General features: G+C 39.7%; 1 protein-coding gene across 4 annotated transcripts in view; it reads left to right on the top strand.

Moving 5' to 3' along the window:
• PTCD2 (pentatricopeptide repeat domain 2) overlaps positions 1-13,521 on the top strand; it is a 41,551-nt gene extending 28,030 nt beyond the window's left edge. For 3 of the 4 annotated variants that reach the window (XM_007531250.3, XM_060191239.1, XM_060191238.1), the window contains exons 8-10: positions 5,767-5,841; positions 12,163-12,276; positions 12,967-13,521. In XM_007531250.3, the coding sequence (XP_007531312.2) occupies positions 5,767-5,841; positions 12,163-12,276; positions 12,967-13,188 (411 nt within the window). In that variant the 3' untranslated portion in view covers positions 13,189-13,521. The remainder of the gene's footprint in view (positions 1-5,766; positions 5,842-12,162; positions 12,277-12,966) is intronic. The other variant, XM_060191240.1, reaches the window with a different exon arrangement.
• The last annotated feature ends 1,008 nt before the right edge of the window (positions 13,522-14,529 follow it).

Raw genomic sequence — 14,529 nt, 5'->3', positions numbered from 1 at the left:
GGCGAAACAGAGCTGTAGGTTTCTCTGTCTCCCTCTCTACCTTCCCCTCCCCTCTCTATTTCTCTCTGTCTCTATCCAATAATAAATAAATAGAAAAAAATCTTTTAAAAAAATCCTCAGAGGACAGCTTTTTAATGCTTTCTATAACCGAATTCATCTTACATGTATTAGGATTCCTGGGTCTGTCCATGGTAGAAATAGGGTGCATCAGATACTGTGTAGCTGGACCTAATTACCAGTTTGATGTTAGCAGTGGTTTAACCACTGCCTGTCACCAGAAAGGTGAAGTCAGCCGAGGTCCAGGGAAAAGGCAGCACTTACCTGCCATCACAATGCTGAGAAGATTAAAACTGTCTTAGTACATGACCTAAGAAAAGTAGAAAATGAAGCAAGTAAATGAGCAGCAAAATAAATAAATAAAAGTATCAAGTTATTTGTCCAACTGGTAAAAAAGTGGCTGGAGAACTTTCATCATTTTTCAGAAATGAAAACACCAGGAGGATGTATTTCCCTATATTGCTGAGAAAGTCACTTATGCAGCTACCCGCTATTGCTGTTGTAACTTCCCACTACTTTTTTTTCTCTGATTAGAGGTATTAATATATCTTAAGGATTTCTATTATTTTTGCACCTTCTACAGTTTTCCCTTTTTGTGTATTTAAATCATTGTTGTTGGTGTTTAATCACTTCCCTGTTGTTTTACTTGAACCAGATGTAAAATTTTTGAAATGACGCTAGCTTTCCTTATTTGTTTTTTAATATTTTATTATTATTTTTATTGGATAGAGACAGCTAGAAATCAAGAGGGTGATAGGAAGAGAGACACTTGCAGCACTACTTCACCACTCACAAAGCTTTCTTCCTGCAGGTGGCGACTGGGGGCTTGAACCTGGGTCCTTGAGCATGGTAATACATGAGCTCAACCAGGTGAGCCACCACCCAGGCCCCCCCCTTTTTAAAAATTTTTTCTTTTTCATTTGATTGGACAGAGAGGATGGAAAGATGGAGATTGAGAGGAGCTCGAGAGAGAGAGAGGGAGACAGAAAGATAACAAAGCACTTGCTTCATCACTCATGAAGCTTATTTCCTGCAGGTGGGGGACCAAGGGCTTGTAACTTGCACACAGTGATGTGTGTGCTTAACTGGATGTGCCAATACTAGCTTTCCATAAGATTTTTAAGGCATCTTTCACCTATCCTATATGAAAGAGAAAAAAATCTGAGGTCTGCTTGATTTTCAACCCTACCTCACCCCTCCCACCCGTCAGCTTTTGAGGGGCATGATTTTATTCTTTTTCCTCATTTCTGTCCTCCATATTTCATGGAAACATTTTTGTATTGTGGTTTCTTTATCTACTTGTTATTTATTTTTTTAATTTTTATTAGGGACTTATAATGATTAACAGACTGTAAGATAACAGGGGTACAATTCTTTACAGTTCCTCCACCAGAGTTCTATGTCCCATCCCCTCCATTGGAAGGTTTCCTATTTATCCCTCTGGGAATATAGACCAGATTTTTTTATAAGGTATGGGAAGTGAAAGGTCTGGCTTCTGTAATTGCTTCTCCATTGGACATAGACATTAGTAGGTTGTTCCACACACCCAGCTTATTTCTGTCTTTCCCTGGTGGGGTAGGGCTCTGGGGAGGTGGGGTTCCAGGACACATTGCTGAGGTTTTCTGCACAGGGAACTCAGGAGAGTGTCATGTTAGCATCTGCAACTTGGTGGCTGAAAGGCAGTAAGATATAAAGCAGAACTAATTGTTTAATAAACAGAAACCTAAAATTAGGAATAGAGCAGATGAAACTAGGGATCTTCATGTTGGAAGAAGCTAGGAAGTCTATTTTAGGTGTGTTCCAAGGGGTCCATAATCAGTAATTTTTGCCAAAGCTCAATAGCTAACATGCAGGTAGACTAAAACTATTGTTTGGGAAGATGGTGTCACAGTTGAGAACAGGACTAAAAAATTGGATTAGGGCAGAGAGTAGTAGCTCCCAAATATGTAGTAAGTATCTAAGTACTGTAAACCCCATTGATTTGACCTAGGGCCCATCTCTATTCATATGTAGCATAGAGCCTCTTTAACCTCTTAGTCCCTATGAGTCTGAGCTCGTAGTCCATGATGTAGGCTGCACTCATTTCAGGAATAGTTTTTCTCAAGTGACATTGGCTTAGCCTCCTTTCAGAGAGTGGGCCAGTCCCTATCATTGCTGCTCTACAGTGAGGGCAGTGTCTTAGAAATGCTCACAAGAGGGCTTATGGTGAGGTTCCTGGTGGAAGTGACCAGTGATGGTGGAGAGAGTTATCTATTAGAGCTTGAGACTCGTCATATCTTTCTGGGAATCCAAGGATTCCCTGACTAAAGTCATAGATGATGGGTTGGCCTGATATTGACCAAAAAGGCCATCATTAAAGTGAGCCAGTCTCTTGCCCTTGTCCAGCTTTTGAGTCCTTATTCTGTCTGACATAGTTAGACTTAAAGTGATAGAGGGAAGTGAAATAGGGGGTAGGAAAGGACAGTAGCCTAAGTAGTAAATATTTGATTAAGTACCACTATAAAGTACTTTTGAGCTTAATGTGCAGCTTGGCGATACGAGAATCCGGCATGAAGCCCAGCCAGTCTATCTTGGCGTTACTCTCGATCACACTCTGTCATTTCACAAACATCTCATAAAAACTGCAGCAAAGGTGGGCGCGAGGAATAACATCATTGCAAGACTGGCCAGCTCCTCATGGGGCACGAGCACTTCCACACTACGATCATCCTCTCTGGCATTATGCTATTCCACTGCAGAATACTGTGCCCCAGTATGGTTCCGTAGCCCCCATGTCCACTTGGTTGATTCCAAATTATATTCCTCCATGAGGATAATTTCTGGAACCATCTGTTCCACCCTGGTTCCATGGCTGCCAGTTCTTAGCAACATTGCCCCGCCAGATATTCGTCGGGATGCGGCATCATCTAAGTTCATTTCCCATGTCTACGCTCGACCGGACCTGCCAATATACGCGGATATCTTCGCCCACCCTGTTCAACGCTTGATGTCTCATCACCCAATCTGGTCCCCTACGCCTACACTGATCTTCTCTGTTCCAGTCTCTTGGAAACAGAGCTGGCAGTCAGCTGAGGTAAAGAACAAACACCTCATCACAGACACCTGCAAGCGTCAACCCGGCTTTGACCTAGCACGTTATGATTGGGCCCTCCTCAATCGCTATCAAATAGGCCATGGCCTGTGCGCCGCTATGTTCCATCGCTGGGGAGCCAGAGACGACCCGAACTGCCCCTGCGGCTACAGACAGACTATGACCCACATAGTCAACGACTTCCACCTCTCCAGATTCAAAGGAGGTCTCGAAACTTTACATCAGGCTCAACCTGATGCTGTTGACTGGCTACGGAAGAAGGGCAAACGCTAGAAGAAGAAGAAGTGTCTTTTTTAGGTCTTTCTATTATATTGCTGCACTAATTGAGTCTAAGTCTACTCACAGCAGACTATTGAACACTTTTACTTTGATGTATACTACTTTCCCCTAACTTAATGGATATAATGGATATATGTGCACATGTACCCTGTCCCTTAGGCCCTGGTCTGTATCTAGGTCCTGTAATTTTTTTAGGGAATATGCCATTTGAATGAACATAGTGAGTCCTATGTATTAAGAGAGGTCTCATCAGATTATTAGAGTTGGAGGGTTGACATCTTAGGTTTGGCATCTCTAGATATAGTCTAAAGTGAATGTGGCATGGTAGCACTAGTTGTATTGTGCTTGTTATTTTTTATTTTGTTTTATTATATTTTCTATTTTTCTCTCCTCTTTAGTGTGTTTGTGGCTTTTGTTGTTTCTTTTGTTTGCTTTGTTTTTAAGATTTATTTATTCAGGGGCTGGGTGGTGGTATACCCAGTCTAGTGTACACACTGCAGTACTTAAGAACCTGGATCCAATCTTCTGTTCTGCAACTACAAGAAGGAAGTTTCACAAACAGTGAAGTGGGTCTACAGGTCTCTTTCTTTCCCACCCCTCTTTGTTCTCAATTTCTCTCTGCCGTATCAAATTAAAGAGGAAAATTAAGTAAATAAAAAGATTCATTTAAGGGGCCAGGTAGTGGCACACCTGGTTGAGTGCGCATATTAGAATATTCAAGAATCTAGGTCGAGTCCCCAGTTCCCACCTGCAGGAGGAAAGCTTTGCGAGTGGTGAAGTGGAGCTGCAGGTGTCTCTCTGTCTCTCTCCCTCTCTAGCCTCCCTCCCCTCTCAATTTCTGACTGTCTCTGTCCCACAAATAAAGATAATTAAAAGGAATTTTTAAAAATAAAAAAAAAGATTCATTTAAAAAATGTTTATTCAAGTTAGCAAAATAGCTCACTTTGATAACTCAAATTTTGATGACTCAAATTTAAGCCTAGCCACTACCACATTGAAGGAAGCTTTGGTGCTGTGGTCTTTTTCATTTTCTGCTGTCTTCTTCTCTGTCTCTATCTCTGTCTATGTCTGTCTGTCTATCTATCTATCTATCTATCTATCTATCTATCTATCTAATGTTTGGGCTGCTAAAATACAGATAGCATGGTCTACTTTCAAATAGTTTTCATATGGGCTTAATTTAAAATATAATCATTATATGTATATATACATATCATACGTACATTAATCAATATATGTGGGGCCTAGCCGGTGGTGTACTTGGTTAAGTGCTTGTGTTACAGTGCACAAAGGACCCTGGTTCAAATAGCTGGTCCTCACCTGCAGGGGGAAAGCTTCACATTGGTGAAGCAGTACTGCAGGTATCTCTCATTCTCTCTGTCTATCTTCCCCTCCCCTCTCAATTTCTCTCTATCTATCCAATAATAAGTAAATTAAAAAAAAAAAATCAGTGTATCTATATTCTTAATGAGAAAGGTGGGGAGAAAGAACTAGTGCATTACTCTAGCACATGAGATGCCGGGGATTGAGCTCAAGACCTCATAGTTGAGAGTCTAAAACTATCCACTGCTGCCTTATGTCCCATCCCAGCATGTCTTTGAATAGTTCTGGTTCTTTATTATTCACCACAGAAAAACTTAAGTTTCTCGTAGACCAATTGTTTGCAGAAGATTTATGTCAGAGAAAGACCAGAGCCATGCTGTCATTTTATAGGCTGCAGGGTTTTCCTTCATGTAATAACAATGGAAATAGGCATGGAAGTGACTTTCAGTGAAGTCCCTTCTACTGCTATAATGACATACTGCTTCCTGCAAATAATGACTTTTCCTTCATTAGCCCCACCACAGTCATCAAAATAATGGAGAAAACTGTACTAGTCATAAACTCTGTTGCTATCATTGTAAATAGGCATTTAGGTTTTGTACTTCAGTTTATGCCTCCCACCTTTGAGAACTACTTTGTAGACAAGTTCAGAGATAAGTAGCAATTTTTTTCTCCCCGCTTTCTCTGGGACCTGCCCATCTCCAGTTTTTGGTAATGCTTCCACTTCTACTTGAGATTTGGGTTTTCACTCTGGTCTAAGTATGTCAGAGGTAGGGATTCCATTTCTGTTCTCACTTTCCTCCTCCACTTTAAAAGGAGGTTGTTAAAACATTCAGTAATATGCCACTTTTAAAAAGATTTTATAGAATATTTTTTGATTGACAAAAATCTTTTTCATCAACTTCAAAACCCTAGGGTACTTATACTAGGAATGCTGTGACATCGCCAAATGATTTTTATGAAAAGAGAGTATTGTTCATTTGACTTGGGGTATAATTTGTTTTTCTTTATTCTAGAACCAGGTGGCAGAAGCTGTATCCATTTTTTCACATATCATGAATCCAGAAAGCATAATCTGTACTAATTTAAATGTAAGTAATTTTTCTATGGCTTAAAGTAAAACTTGAAATCAAATAGAATAATGCTTTTTAAAAATTAGTGATTTATTATTTATTTACAAAATTACAAGATAACAGGTATAATTTCACACCATTCTTTTTTTTAATATTTATTTCCCCATTTGTTGCCCTTGTTTTATTGTTGTAGTTATTATTGTTATTGTTGTCGTTGTTAGATAGGACAGAGAGAAATGGAGAGAGGAGGGGAAGACAGAGAGAGGGAGAGAAAGATCAACATCTGCAGGCAGACCTGCTTCACCACTTGTGAAGTGACCACCTACAGGTAGGGAGCCAGGGGCTTGAACCGGGATCCTCATGCGGGTCCTTGTGCTGTGCTACCGCCCGACTTCCAATTCCACACCATTCTTACCAGCAGAGTTTTGTGTCCCCATCCCCTCCGCTGGAAACTGTAGTGGTTCAAGGTCACAGATACGAGTTCATTATGTTTTTATAACTGTCTGTTTCCCTATCTATATATCTATCTATATTTTTGCCCCACTTCTTCTATGCTCCAGCTTTCTCTTCCTAAGTCACACCTATACGTATTACTACTTCCAAATGTCTTTCTTTTTTCCTCTTTTTTTTGCCTCCAGGATTATTGCTGGGGCTCGGTGCTACACCACGAATCCACTGCTCCTGGAGGTTTCTTTTTTATTTTTTTATATTTATTTATTTATTCCCTTTTTTTGCCCTTGTTGTTTTATTGTTGTAGTTATTATCAATGTCGTTGTTGGATAGGACAGAGAGAAATGGAAAGAGGAGGGGAAGGCAGAGAAGAAGAGAGAAAGATAGACACCTGCAGACCTGCTTCACCACCTGTGAAGCGACTCCCCTGCAGGTGGGGAGCCGGGGGCTTGAACCGGGATCCTTTTGTTGGTCCTTGAGTTTGGCGCCACCTGCGCTTAACCTGCTGCTCTACTGCCCGACTCCCTGGAGGGTTTTTTTTTTTCCCTTTTGTTTCTGTGGTTGTTATTATTGTTGTTATTGATGTCATTGTTGTTGGATAGGACAGAGAGAAAAGAGAGAAGAGGGGAAGACGGGGAGAGAAAGATAAACACCTGCAGACTTCCTTCACCCCTTGTGAAGCAGCTTCCCTGCAGGTGGGGAGCCAGGCATTCAAACCAGGATCCTTACAGTGGTCCTTGCGCTTTGCGCCACGTGCACTTAGCCCACTGCGCTACTGCCTGACTCCCTTTTTTTCCTCTTTTCTGTCTGGGACCTGATGGAATGAAGGTTCAGAGCCCTCTAGTTATCTTCCCTTAGCATTTCTGCCCCTCTGAGAGTATGGACCAAAATTCTTTTGGGGTTGCGGAAGGTGGGAGTTTTAGCTTCCGGAACTGCTTCTCTGATGGAAATAGACATGAGTCGGTAGATTCATACCCCCTACCTATTTCTATCTTTGCCTAAAAAAGATAGTGTAGGGCTCTGGAGAGGTGAGGTTCTGGAATACATTGATGAGGTCATCTGTCCAGGGAGTTCATAGTAGCATCTGCAACTTGGTACCTGAAAGTCAGTTAAGATATAAAGCAGGACCAAATATTTAATAAATAGGAACCAGAAAATAGGAATAGAGCAGATGAGAACATGGATTTTAGGCTGGTAAGAAGCTAGGAAATCTATTTTAGGTATGTTCTTAGGAATCTATGACTTTAGTAAGTTTGTCTTGAGCTTGAAAGTTAACATATAGATGGACTAAGAATATTGTCAGGGAAGATGTAGTCAGAGTTGAGAATAGAACTAGAAAGCTGGATTAGGGCAGAGAGTAGCTCTCAAACTTGAAGAGAGGATATAAATAAAATTATCAGGGCCAGGGGAGATAGCATGATGGTTATGCAAACAGATGCTCATGCTTGAAGCTCCAAGTTCCTGGGCTTAATCCCCCACATCACCTAAACCAGAGTTGAACTGTGCTCTGGAAAAAAAAAATTAATAAAATGAAATAAACTATGTAATTATTTTAATAAATTAATACACTTAAATTTATAATATCAATATGATCCAGGGTCTATATATATTTATATTTAGCATAGGAACCTTAACCTCCAAGTCCTGTCAGTCTAAGCTTGCAGTCCATGATCACTGCTGGGAACATTCTAGACTGCACTCATTTCAGGACTAGTCTGACTCGTGTGGCAGAGTAGGCTGACCAAGCCTCCTTTGGAAAGTGAGGGCTTTGTCCTGGAGGTGCCCTCAAAAGGGTTTATGCTGACATTCCTGGTGGAAGTGACCAGTGGTGATGGAAAAAGGGGTCTATTAGAGGTCTAGGTCTATCGTATTTATGGAGGAATCCTAGGATTCCCTGACTAGGGCCCCAGATGATAGCATGGCTTGCCAGTGACCAAAAAAGGCCACCATTAAGTGAACTAGTCTCTTGTCCTTATCTAGTTTTTATAGTCCCTTCTTTGATGAGCTTGGACTTTTTCCCAGCTGTTAAAGTATTGAGTCTCATTTGTTGGATCCAAACTAGTACTAAGTTTATTGGTTCTAGCTTTAAATTGGGGAGGAAGTATACCTAGGATTTTAGTGGTTTTCTATTTTTTTTAATTTATGTATAAAATAAAAATATCAACAAGACCATAGGATAAGAGGAGTACAGTTCCTACTAGCAGAGTTATATCTCATCACCTCCCTTGAAAACTTCCCTGTCCTTTATCCTTCTGGAAGTATAGACCAAAGATCTCTGTGGTGTACAGAAGATGGGAGGTCTGACTTCTGTAAATCTTCTCTGCTAGACATGGGGTTGAACCATACTTCCAGCCTCTCCCTTTCTGGGGCAGGACTCTGGAAAGATGGGACTCCAGGACACATTGGTGAGGTCATTTTCCCAGGTAAGTCAGGTTGGTGTCATGGTAGCATCAGCAACTTGGTCGCTGGAAAAGCATTAAAATATAAAGCAGAACAAATTAGGAACCTAAAGGCAAGAATATAGCAGATAAGATTTGGGGTCTCCGTTTTGGAAAAAACTGATTTTTGCCTGAGCATGACAGCTAACATGCAGGTAGACCAAAGGTATTGTCTGGGGAGATGGTGTCAGAGTTGGAAATAGGACTAGAAGGCTGGATCAGGGAAGCGAGTAGCTCCTAAATATAGGAAAAGTATATAAATATTCTTAACTGTAAACCCCATTGATTTAATCTGGGGTCCATATTCAGTGCAAGAACCTATGTAACCTCTGCATCTTGGTAGATCTGACCTCACATTCTGTGGTCATGACTAGGAACATTCTAGGCTGCACCCATTGCCATACCTATCTTCCTTGAGTGTTTATGAGTTGGGTCATCCCATACTCATCAGTCCTTTCTGAAGTCACTTAACACAGTTCCTTCTATTATTCTTAATAACTGAGTAGTATTCCTTTGTGTATATATACCACAACTTTCTCAGTGATTCTACTGTTGTTGGGCACCTGAGTTGCTTCCAGGTTTTGGCTATTAGGAATTGTGCTGCTATGAACATAGGTGTACACATATCTTTTTGGTTGGATGTAATTGAAGCCTTAGGATATATCCCCAGGAGAGGAACCACAGGGTCATATAGAAGGTCCATTTCTAGCCTTGTGAGGGTTTTCCAGACTGCTGTCCACAGGAGTTGGACCAATTTACATTCCCACCATCACTGTAAGAGGGTTCCTTTGCCCCCCCCTTCCCCCCACACACACAACCTCTTCCAGAGCTTCTCTTGTTTGTATGATCTGCAGCAAGTGGGATAGGGTATGGGGTTGGTTACTTTGGACTGTCTTGTGGTCTCAGGAGCTCTGTTTTATGTTGTGTTTGCCCTTGATTTAAATTCAGAAAGCTAAATACCCCTGAGTCAAAGACTGAGTGGTCTTAAGCCCCTTTCTCTTTTCTTCCTGCACTCAAAACAACCTTCACTGCTTGCTGTGCTTAAAGCAAAATCGCCAAAATGGTGCTGCTCAGTGTCATGCCACCCAGAGATCTAATTTGATTTTGCTTTTCTTCAGCCCCTACCCCTTTTTGCCCCACCACCACTCGAGCACCTACCTGAGGCTGCAGATCTTTCAGCTGTAGATTATGACTTCAGTTGGGTGTCTTGTATTTATTTGTTGTTTTGGGAGGAGAGACAATTTGATCCCAGTAATTCCGTGGACATGCCTCTCGCCATTTGCTTTTTTTGTTGCTAAGTTTGGTGAGCTCTATATATTTTGGTTCTGAGCTTCTTGTCTTATATATGGCATGTAAAGATCTTCCATTCTATGAGTGATCTGTTTGTTTGGGTGATTGTTTCTTTTGCTGTGCAGAAACCTTTCAATTTGATGTCCCACTGATGTGTTTTTCATTTAGTCTTCCTTGAAATTGGGTTTATGTCCTCAAAGATGCCCTTGAGGTTTAGATGGGAAAGTGTTGCGCCAATATTTTCCTCTAAGTATTTTATAGTTTAGTTTCTGGTCTAACATCCAGGTACTTGATCCATTTGAAGTTGACTTTTGTTTCTAGTGAGATAAAGTGGGTCATTTTCATTCTTCTGCATGTTTCAACCCAGTTTTCCTGGCACTATTTATTGAAGAGACCCTCCATTTAATAATTTCGGCCCCTTTATAAAAAATTAAATGTCCATAGGTGTTTAGGGGGGTGTTCTAAATTAACTTCTAGTGTTACTGCACTTACTTGTTTGAAGATTCTTAAAAGATTGTCATAAGGACAATAATTGTCCTTTAGTTGTTATATAATTTTCCCAATATATTTCTTGGCCAAAGGTATACAGTGTTTCTTCTAAAGACTATCAATGGCTTACAGTATTGCTGATGCTGTCAGGTGATTAGGAGATGAATCTTACTTTTTTTTTTTTCCCCCTGTTGTTTGTAGAGAAGAGTGTTTGAGAAAAATGAAGTATGGGGAAGGAAAGGATGGTGTCTAGGCCCAAATATACATATTTGATTGGAAAATATATGGTGCCTTCAATAGGTCATTCTACTAGATTGCTGAGTTTATTAGGTCTAAGTTTAATCATAGAAGACTATTAAACACTGTACTTTTAGGTATATAACTGGCCCTACAAATATATGTGTATTTATGTACCCAGTTCCCTACAGCTTAGCCTATATCTAGGATCTATAACTTTGTTAGATAGTGCACCATCTGAAATGGAACTGGGTAGTCCCATGTGTCTCACTGGATTATTGGAGATGGAAGGCTGACGTCTCAGACTTGCTGTCTCTGAATATAACCCATAACAAAAAGGCAATGGCAACATAACATGGCATGGTGGCACTGGTTGCGTTGATTTAGTTGAGGTCAACAGAGACAGCATAACAGGGTAAAGGATAGAGAGGAGAGACATTGAGAAATATAAACATAGTACCAGAGGTTCCAGGACTGGGAGAAATACAGATTTTAAAGATAATGGGGAAGATTCCTTGTGTCTTTGAGTTTAAAATGGCAATAGATAATTATTATTATAACCCAGCTAGTTGGGAGCTTGTTTTTTCTTTGAAAAATCCCTTGGTTAGGAATCACCATATTATATTTGTCCACACCATGCTTTATGTCATTTAGTGATGTCTGCTAATAATAATATTTTAGATATTGACAGGAGCAAATGATCCTGGTCTAAGGTTCTAATTAATATAACATTTTTTAGAAAGTTACTTTTAGAAATGCTTCCACAATTTAAGCACAGTGCCAGAATTCAGTTTACAAATAAAATGATGCTTTTATTTTTTTTTTAATCTATATACAGTGACTTTTGCTGTTTCCCAAAGTTTTATTCAATTCATTCATTCATTTGTGAAAGCTCATAGCCTCAATGAGTATAATCAATGAGTATAGCCTATGTTTCTAGTATAAATGTACTCAAATCTTACCAGAGCCAATCTGGTAAGATTGACTATTGAACCTTCTGAATCTTAGAAGAAACTGATGGTAATGTTATTGTTACTCCAGTGTGCTGACATTTTATTTAATGGTTACAATAACTCCACATGTAGAATGTAAAGGTATTTTCCTCATTTTACAAATGAGAGACTAAGTACTAGCTCAGAGTCACAAAGCTGATAGCTGCTAGTACCAGAATTCTAGCATAAGTGTGCAGAATCCAAAATCTTTATTCTGATTCTACTATTATCTGGATGTTTATGGAATTTTTGATTAATTATTAAAATATGAGATTTTGAAGTATGTATGTGTGTTCAACTTGTACAAGCAAGTGAATTGGGAATTAACATGAAAACTGAGAAAATAGATTCTTCTAAATGTTAGTTTAGTTAACAAGGCTCATTTTTCAACATTGAATACCAGCTCAGCCCTGTTTTTGCTTCCTTCTTTTTTTTTAATTCAGCTTTTGATCCATATCCAGTCAGATATGTTGAAAACCCTGATAGAAATACTAAAGAAAGCTACAGCTGAAAATCTGTCAAAATTTGTAAAAAGGGATGAATTCCCAGAAGAAGTGGTGAGTATATGGTTGCTGCAAAAAGTATTTAAAGTTGTTCATTCCTCCGTCTTTTCTGTATACTTGCTAGTCTAAGCTATCAGCCTCAAGAATCAAGCCATAATGGCATCTTCTGGTCAATTTCCATGTCTTATATCCTCCAATTCTCAACACACTTGTAACTAGAGCAGGTCACACAAGTCTCAATTTAAAACCTCAGTTGACTACTGTAGTCTAGAAAGTTCTATGGATTTTACCCTGCCTCCTGTTTTGTTACCATAGGCAAACTTGATCCCATTACTATATGATATCCTTTCCTTGGTATGTTTCACTGTATTGTATGCACACTTGAATACTTTTTTTTTTTTTTACTAATGAGAGAAAACCAAATCTTCATTCTGGCACATGCGATTGCTGGGGAATCAATCTCAGAACCTTACACTTGACAGTTCAATGCTTTATCCTCTGTGCCACTTCCCTGGCCACTTGAACACCCTTAAGATATTACACACTAGTTCTAAACTACTTGTGTATTTTGTGGAATTCCTTATAATTAGTCATAAATCTGGATGCATGAGTACCTTGACTTTCACCACTCCAGATATATGCTGGACACTGTTACACATTTATATCTCCTTACTTGAAGGACAAATAAACAAAGGAAAAAGTTTTGCAGAGATAGTAATCTGTTATTCTTGCTTTTTTTTCCAGCTGGCCAAAGTGAGGGAAAAAGTGAAGGACAAACCCACCCTTCTGAACAGTTTTGATGAGATCTATGGGAAACTGCATGAAAATGGCCAGGTCACTACATGCACTCTGGATGATATGCTCTGTCAGACCTCTAGGTACAACTCCCAAGTGGTGCTATTCAACAGAAAGACTGTGAGTCGTCGGACCTTCCAGCCACTCAGCCGCTCCCTGTGGTCTGAGTAGCTATAGTCTCAAACCACCTGTGCATATGAGGTGGAGGCAGCCAACTTGTGAGTTACTGGCTTCCTAAGAAATTTGATGTCATGCTCCAGTGGACACTACACTAAGTAACATTTTGTTTCCTCTTGAAATTCACAAATTCATGAAATACTGGCATGCTGGCCCAAGATGTGAATATGCTGCACCACTGTGAAGCTCTAGATAAAAGCAAACAGAATGCTTAAAGAGAAATCCCCTATGCAAATTGCTATGGACTCATGAAGGAACAGGCTCATAATCCAGTTCAACTTTCATTCCAGAGCGAAACCTAATAAATGCCAGTGGGAAGGAACTTCACTGAGTAGTTATCGCTGACCTATTATTTGAAGATTAGATTCTTGATTAATTCAGGAGGTCTGAAACCCTGTTCCACATGCTGGGGAATAGCTCAAGATTTTCTCATGGTTTCTGTCATCATTTATCTGTATCCCTGAATAAGAGGAATCTTGAATCTTCATTTTTTTTATCTGTAGGATAATAATGCCTATTATATTATTATATGCCTATTATTATATTATTAATGCATATTGATTTGATTTGAAATTTTCATCAAAGATCCAATAGGGTCCAATTTTCTCAAAAATAAGACTTAAAAGGTTCCTAAGAAAATTTCTTAACATTGTGTTTTATTTTCTCAGCATCACAAACATAATTAGAATTTAACTCTCAGAACCAATAAGTTAAACTTTATGTGACTGCTACTCTGGCCCTTGGCAAGCCATATACCTTGCAAAGTAATTGCCAGGGGTCAGGTGGTAGCACAGTGATTAAGCGAACATGGCATGAAGAGCAGGGACTGGCCTGAGGATCCCAGTTTGAACCCCTGGCTCCTCACCTGCACGGGGGGTCGTTTCATGGGCGGTGAAGCAGGTCTGCAGGTGTCTGTCTTTCTCTCTCCCCCTCTCTGTCTCCTCTCCTCTCTCAGTTTCTCTCTGTCCTATCCAACAACATCAATGGCAACAATAACAACAACATAGGAAACAAAATGGGGAAAGAAAAAAAAAAAGGCCTCAAGGAGCGGTGGATTCACAGTACAGGCACCAAGCCTCAGCGATAACCCAGGAGGCCAAAAAAAAAAAATGCCAATGAAAACCATATAATACTGTCTGTATATTTAGTCTTTTATTGGGTTCATAAATATTTGGTTTCTTCAAATATTTCACTTTATTTATTTATTTATCTTAAATAAATGTATGAAGAGAGCAGGTCAAAATTTCCTTCTGCTGATCCATTGTTTGGCTTGAAACAGCACCTGGTTCCTTTTTTCCTTGCTAATTATTGTTGTGCCGAAGAAAATGCAGTGGC

This window comes from Erinaceus europaeus, chromosome 5 (assembly GCF_950295315.1).
Source record: "Erinaceus europaeus chromosome 5, mEriEur2.1, whole genome shotgun sequence".
Taxonomy (NCBI): Eukaryota; Metazoa; Chordata; class Mammalia; order Eulipotyphla; family Erinaceidae; genus Erinaceus; species Erinaceus europaeus.
This window is presented reverse-complemented; position numbering and strand designations above follow the sequence as displayed.